Raw genomic sequence first — 7,853 nt, 5'->3', positions numbered from 1 at the left:
AAAAGGAAAATATTTGGGAACTGAAACTAATTCAAATCTTTATTTATTTTTATAAATAGGACATATTAAATCTAAATATATTAAGTACTTTACTACTAGTTACTTGAAATTAAAGGTAACATATAGTAAATATATCAACTTGTTTTCGTATTGTATTGTGTTAACTTATTTTCATATTGCAATATATTGTATTAAATACTCTACTACTATAGTATATGAATACGATATAAAAACTTGAAATTAAGTACTTTACTGCTAGTTATTATACAATACAATATGATATATTAAATGAAAATTCCATGATATATTAACTTGTATTCGATGTCTGTCTCTTCAACTGTTAAATTACCAAGACGAACTGAGGCTTCGTATCTTTCTTTCCTCAGATCATGTTTTCGTATCAAGTAATTAGCTAGTCCGAACACTATCGTTATAAGAAAAGAAAAAAAGGGGAATTCTCTGACCAACTTCAAACTTCAGGGGCTCTCGTCGTCAAGGCCAAAACTCAAGGGGTGTATTTATAATTAAACAAAACAAATAATTATCTTTTTCAGGGTTCGAACTCAAGAGTCAGTTCGAACTGAAGAGTCAAGGAAGAAGTCCATCCACTGCAACACAAGTAAAAGCGGAAAAAAAAGAGAAAAAAAAAAAGAAAAAGTAAAGGAAAACAAAGAGAGGGAAGCAGGAAGAAAGTAGACCATGGGTGATCTACTCTCATGGCTATTTTCCTTCTTCCTTCTCGTTGGTGTTCTTGCTACTATCCTTTACCAGGTAATTATCTTTTTCTTTTTTCTTTTTTGAATTTCTTAATAAATTTATAAATCTAAATGTATATCTGAACTGGGCTTTTTTTGTTGCTTATTTGGTAATTTGGGGGTTACCCATATAGATTCTTTGTAGTAGTTATGTTAACTCATTGTATTTTTGGCTATTCTTGGCTGTGATTGAAATTGGGAAAGTGAAAATCAAAGCTTTAACAAAAGGGGAAATTTTGAATGGAAGCAATTTTTCTTGATTTACAGCTTGTTTGGATGGTTGTTAGCCATTGTTTTATAATGTACCGTTTCTATGTATTGTACTGTACTGTATCGTTTTGAAAAGAAAAGAAGCTAGAGCAACAAAAGTATGTGCCAGCATGAAATTTGAGTTTCTAGTGCTTCTTAGGAAAAAAAAAAACTACTTTTTCTGCCTTTAAGCTTTTGTAAGTGTCACCTCTAGGGATTTGGTCTAGTGGTAAGAGCTCAGTTGTGATGTGTGGGTTGGCGCATGTCGCAGGTTTGAGACCCCCAACAGACAAAAGCTTGGTATTTAAGTGGAGAAGGGTAGATGGGCGGGCCTATTATTCACTGAGTTCTGAAACGTGAGGCATCGACCTCTGGGATTTCTTGGTTATAAAAAAAAGAATCTTTTGTAAGTGTCAACCTACTAATTCTCAAGGAGTTCAATCTTTTTTGAAGTAAAAATAGATTCCTTTTAATGTCTGCTGGTAAATGAGAGGTAACATCCCACACGCTCGAAAAAAAAAGCTTCTTTTTTGCAGTTCCTTTTGTTGTTATTCCCAAACAGAGTCTAAATAATAGGTGAAGTACTTCTGAATATTTGTAACTCAGTGTTAGAGGTAGGGGTGGGAATTTGGAGAATCTCTAGTGTAGAAAACCCTTAATTTGCTTTAAAAGACAATATCTAGTCATGAATTGGAACTCATAGCCTACTTTATTTAACTAGTTTGAAAATTGCAGAATTGTTGATTGACTTTCAAATCATCCAAGAAATTAAAGCTTGTTTCAGCTGATTGACTAGACATAGGTTTGAGAATGCCTTTGCTGTAATAAGTCATTACCAAGATATCTCGTCAAGGGTTCGGACCCTTATTTAAGTGGGGTAGAGGGGCGAGTCCATTATACACTAAATTTGGAACCGTGCACAGTAGACTCTCAGGCATTTCTTGAGTATCAAAAAGTCATAATCAAGATATCTTGAAGGGTTTCAAATAGTGATCATACAGTTAGACCCAAGGGCATTATTTGTAAATGATGTTTGGTAATGTAGGAACACAAATTGTTGTGATATACTAATGAGGTTTGGTTATTGTATGTTGTTTAGATCTATTTAACCCTTAAAGATGAGAGACTATGATGAATCATTCCAGAATAAATGGGCAATAGTTAGGAGAGGTGTATCAGCAGCGAGCAAAAGAAAGATTATTAGATACCTTAGGGAAGCCTGGCCAGTACCACACGTGCAAGTTTCCTTGCATGTGGCTGCATGTGGCTCGTCTGGGATAACACTTCAGCTAAGTCTAACGAGGTTCAAGTGCAGACCCTTTCGCCGTGGACCGATACTACAGAAGGGTAAAACAGCAAGGAAACTTCGCCGAGGAATGAATCTTCTTGTTTGTTTTTCTTCAATCCCCTCTCGCTCGCCTCTGGGTCTCGGTTGATTTCCGTCCCTTTCGAGCTTGGTCAAACCTGTAGTTGAATATTATTGACTTAAGTTTTCGGCGGAGCCAAGCCACAAGCCAAAAGTGACTTGATCCCACTCAAAAGATTTTAGTTGTATTATGTTGTGTGACCACCAGTTTGGCAGGCTTATCGTGCTTCTTAATGTTTGCTTCCCTGTGTCAAGGAAGAGAAACTTAAATGTACAATATCTACTTACTTTAAAACGAAAAACTTAAAGAACACAAAATCTACTTTTACAATTAACTCTCTAGTGATACAGGTTATCTAAAATGGGCTTGATGTTGAATGATTATAATTATTAGCTATGATGATAGGGTCCAATGTTGTTGAATGGAGTGAATGAACTTTCTCAAATTGGAAATCTGCAAAAGGTGTATATTGTTTTAATATTTAAAAAAGAAGACATTAGGACACGAGCCATTCTCACATATTTATATTTAGTTCATATTAGCAATTGTCTACTTGAGTTTCGCATAGCATAGACAGTCCAATAAAAAAAGGAGGGTTTTAGTAGGTTGAAAATAAACGTAGAAATAATTTAGATTTTTAGATGAATTGTCTGAATAGAGATGGACCCAGACGATTCATAGGATTGAGAGAATAATTAGCAATATTTCACGTATCACTGTTCCTTAACTTGTAGCTTCCAAGACATACTTATTTTTGAGCTCACCTTCTCTCTCTTTTCTTACTGGTCTTTTCTTCCTTATATTTGGGCTTGGAGAATATTACAATTGCAGTTATTTATTGCAGCTCATGTGCTTGGCAGACCTTGAATACGATTATGTTAACCCTTATGATTCGGCATCTCGGATTAACAGAGCAGTGGTACCAGAGTTTGTTCTTCACGGAGCGCTGTGCTTCCTACATCTTGTGACGGGGCATTGGTTGATGTTTCTGATATGTCTGCCATACTTATATTATAACATCAAAGTGTAAGCATCTATAAATGAAACATGTAGAGAAATCATCGTATGTGACAGTTAATCCCTTTAACTATTTCTTAGCTCTGACATCTCAACTGATGTTAACCTTTGATCAGCTATGCAGATCGCTCCCACTTGGTAGATGTAACTGAGATTTTCAATCAGCTTCCATGGGAAAAGAAGATACGGCTATATAAGCTTGGATACCTTGTGATACTTCTTGCCTTTTCGATATTCTGGTATGGAATCAGCGACAAGCTGCTAGTCCTCATCTCTGAAACAACTTGTAAACAAAGTTATGTCGTTAGTTTTGGCTCATGTGCAATCTTGTTTGTGATTTTAGGATGGTTTGGAGCATTGTGGACGAATGAGGTATGACGAATTTGCAGCTTTCGCTGAGGGTACGTACCCCCCCCCCTCGTTCCCCCCCCCACATATGACTTTGGAATTTATATAGAAAAACTAGGAAAGTCCTTAAGTTGGTGCCTTTTCAACCTTTCCAAAGTGCGTTTCTTTTCATATAATTAGGATCAGTTATCCGACGTGAAGTTATCTTTTGTTTTCGTTACATGTTTACAATATAAAACACTTCATCCCGTTCAAATGGAGAAGTATGGTTTTTTACTTTGCGGCCAGGTCAATTGCTTTTTGCTAAAATGAAATGGCGTTCCACATTATATAACTCAAAAGCTTTAAATACCTACTTCTACATTGTTTACTTATGGTTACACTTGCATATACTGAAATCTTTGCACGGTTTCCACCTTGCTTCCAACTATTTTTTTCTGGGTGTACTATTTTCCTTCTAAATTATGTCAAATACCCTTTTTTGATTGCAAATTTATCTAAATACATACGTGACATATACTATTTATTATACATAAAGTAGTGCACGTTTAGACCTAAATACTGAACTATAGGTTGAGAAGTTTGGAATTACGTCATTTTATTTTAAAAGTTATATGTGAGTACCTAAAATTCACTTCCTGTGCATGTTTAGTTTTCTTTTCATTTTTTCTCCCTTGTATAGAGATTCTAAAGAGCACAACGGACAAAAAAATCCCATTATAAATAGTTAAAGGAAGCACAGCGTTAGAGAAATTTGAAGGGTAAATGAATATAAAAATGGACAAGAAGAAGAAACCTATATGTGATAAACTTATAGTATAAATATTTTAGAAAATGCATGATGAATGATACAACTACTATAAAGCAAATCCAACCATCATTTGGAGCATAATCGATTACTATTTTTTTCTGAGTAGAAAGTCATTCACGGCTTTATTTTATTACTTTTACAAAGTATAAAAGACGAGGAAATAAGAAAAAATGAACAAACACTGAAATCACATGACGACACAGTAATGTAATAGTAATATGTGGACACTAATTCGCCTAGCACAAAGGGGGTAAAGGCGCTCCCAATCAAAGATGTTGTATGAACAAGTACAACAAGTCCAACTATCACTGCAATCACTGGCTGACGTACAAAGTCTAAGACAAGTATTAAGCTGTGGGAGCACTCTTCTCTTAAGTCCTGAGAGCACATGATCTACATCCGGTGTAGCTATAACTTTTCTGTCAAGAACCAGGGCACATTGGCTGAAATATTTCATCATAATTATCAGATTAAATAATCATCATCAGCATAATACAGTGAAACACACATGCATACACATTACTGAACTCAATTCGTATGAAATATGTGCAAGGTCACATATCTATATACATATTAACAAACAACATAATGTAGAAGAACAATGTAGAGATAAATAAAGATGGATGCTAACCAATGGTTGTCTTGATAAAAATAGAGACAATGAAACTAAGCTTAAGCAACGCCATCTAAGAATAGCGTCTCAGGCTTTATGTTTTTTTTTGTGTGAGTGTCTCATTGCTCGATCCAAATGTCGTAATTTATAGACCTCTTGATACATATTTGCTCCTTCATTTCCGAATAACAAAATTGCATTAAATATTTAAAATAAGACATTTGACCAAGACGTTCTCTATAGTGGTATGTGCTTCTTTGTTTTTCTTTTTAGAATAAGGTTGACTTGATTTTGGATCCATTTTTCCCATATGACGCATGTTCCGATTAAAGATGAACACAATCCAAAGCATTTATACCAAGCACATGGCTATTAAAATTTTCTACTTAACTATGCATTGTCTACTTGATTAAAGGAAATTATACTCATTTTTTTTTGTGATTGTAAAAATTCAGATTAAATTGTTTATAATTTCTTGTTATATTCATTTTGGTAATTGCGTTCTACACATAATTCAAGTAATGAACTAATCACTTGTTAATTGCTTAGTTTGCAAGACTGGATAACAAGTATACACAGTTTGATTAGTAGTGCATGTGACACATTAATTTTGCAAGCTTGAATGACACGGTTATACAATTTGATGATGAGTGATCTCCTTCCCACTTACGATTTGAATAGAAGAAAATGACTTTAGAAAGATCTCCTTTGTATTTTTACAGATCTCATGTATTATGTTTCTCTTATGAAAAATGTCATATAATTAAAATAACATATGTGATGCACAACAAAACCAAATCTCCCCGATTTCATTAGTAGTGCATGTGACACATTAATTGCTTATTTTGCAAGCTTGCATTTCAAGGTTGCACAATTTGATTAATTAGTATTGCATGTGACAATACGACGCTATCCCAAAATATTGTTGCCATTCCATTCATTGAGGTTACTTTGTATCTAAATGCATAAAATAATTGGAAAAACAACAGGGCATTAGCTCAAATCACTGCCTTTTCTTTTTGTGTTTGCTGTTGAGATAACAGAAACTATTGTGCAGTTTATACCATTTGTTCTTTTCAGTTTTGGTTGTAAATTTATGTGCCGTTGGAACATTACATGCTACATCAAAAGTTATTAGAAGGAAAGTGAGAAGGAGTTGGAATAATTTGACCATACTTCTAAACCAATTTTCATCTATTAAAGAGATGAATTACTATTACTAGTAGGATATCAACAGCGTCATTTGTATCTCTTCAGGAGTTTTTGCTTCTGATATATCGCCGTTTGGCTTTTTGTATGTGTGTGGGTTTCAGTTGGGGCACTCTGTTGAATAACCAAGTATGTTGCATTTGCTACAGTCCGAAGATTTCCAACAGCCAAAAGGACTGGTAATCGTTATGTATTAACGATAACATTAACACCCAACAATCATGTTTGATGTAAACCTAAGTTTTCCCGACTTTTGAGCCTTATCTTCCAATCCATTTGAGGTATTATGTTTCAAGCAACTTGAACTTGTCGGTATAGTTGTATTACTTCTTTTTAACTCTTCCGAGCTGAAGTTAAGAGCCACATTTCTATTTTGAGCCGTCTTCTAAACCCTTTGTTTCTTAAACTTGTCGGTATAGTTATATTATTACTTACTTTTAGCTCTTTGGAGCTAATGTTAAAAGCTACATTTCTCTGTTGAACCATCTTGTGAACCATTTGTTTATCTTTTCATCTCTTTTCTCAGGTTTGATCGAATGAAGAGATTGGAATTCGTCGGGCAGTACCACAGTGGAGCTGGCCTTCTGGCTTCTATCGCCGTTACTCAGTTAATGATGTCATTAGCTAACGGTATTAGGGAATTAGTCTAATTTGAAGGAAGAGTGGGCAGTCCTCAACATAGGGAAAGCATACACTTTTTCTGATGTTCTTGAAATCTGATTTTCTAGGAAATAGGCATTGAGCTAAAGTGATGTAAATTGTGAAACTCTTTAGAAATCTTTTGTTGTATGTGTCTTTGCAAATGATTTACAGAATGTAATTTGAATCATTTAGTTTTAAATATTTCCATGTTCTGTAATTTCCAGTCGAAAGCAGTGTTTTGTAGAAACAGATTTTCAATGGTTTTCTTTGACAAAAGTATATTGATAATTGCTCTTAATATTTCCACGTGGAGGGGAGCTTTGGCGTAACTGGTAAAGTTGCTGCCATGTGACCAGAACGTCACAGGTTCGAGCCGTGGAAACAGGCTCTTGCAGAAATGCAGGATAAGACTCCGTACAATAGACCGTTGTGGTCTGACCTTTCTTTGGATTACGCGCAGAACGGAAGCTTAGTGCACTAGGTTGCTCTTAATATATCCATGTTCTATAATATTGCCAAACTAGAGCTGTCACCTTATAAAAGGAAAAATAGACGAAAATGACATGCTTAGCTTTTGATGCAAACTAGAAAATCCAATTATTATTATTATTATTATTATTAAAAGACAAGTAAATAAGAAAAGACCGACAAAACATTGAAATTACAGGAAGACACACTAATGCAGCAATTGTAATTTGTTGGTGTCACTAGACACTAAAAATTCCATGCACACACCAATTCATCCTGATACAAGGGTGTGTGCGCACAAGTACAACAAACCCAACAATCACTGCAATCACTGTCGGAAGCACAGGATCTAAGACAAGTATTAAGCTGTGGGA

General features: G+C 34.8%; 1 protein-coding gene across 1 annotated transcript; it reads left to right on the top strand.

The window, feature by feature from the left end:
- Positions 1-572: 572 nt before the first annotated feature.
- LOC104232572 (protein cornichon homolog 4-like) lies at positions 573-7,241 on the top strand. The gene is made up of 5 exons (XM_009785809.2): positions 573-771; positions 3,216-3,397; positions 3,505-3,627; positions 3,732-3,789; positions 6,896-7,241. Exons 1-4 carry the CDS (start codon positions 700-702, stop codon positions 3,757-3,759), a joined length of 405 nt encoding a protein of 134 aa, XP_009784111.1. The 5' UTR covers positions 573-699; the 3' UTR covers positions 3,760-3,789; positions 6,896-7,241.
- The last annotated feature ends 612 nt before the right edge of the window (positions 7,242-7,853 follow it).

Source organism: Nicotiana sylvestris, chromosome 5, assembly GCF_000393655.2.
Source record: "Nicotiana sylvestris chromosome 5, ASM39365v2, whole genome shotgun sequence".
NCBI classification, from domain to species: Eukaryota; Viridiplantae; Streptophyta; class Magnoliopsida; order Solanales; family Solanaceae; genus Nicotiana; species Nicotiana sylvestris.
This window is presented reverse-complemented; position numbering and strand designations above follow the sequence as displayed.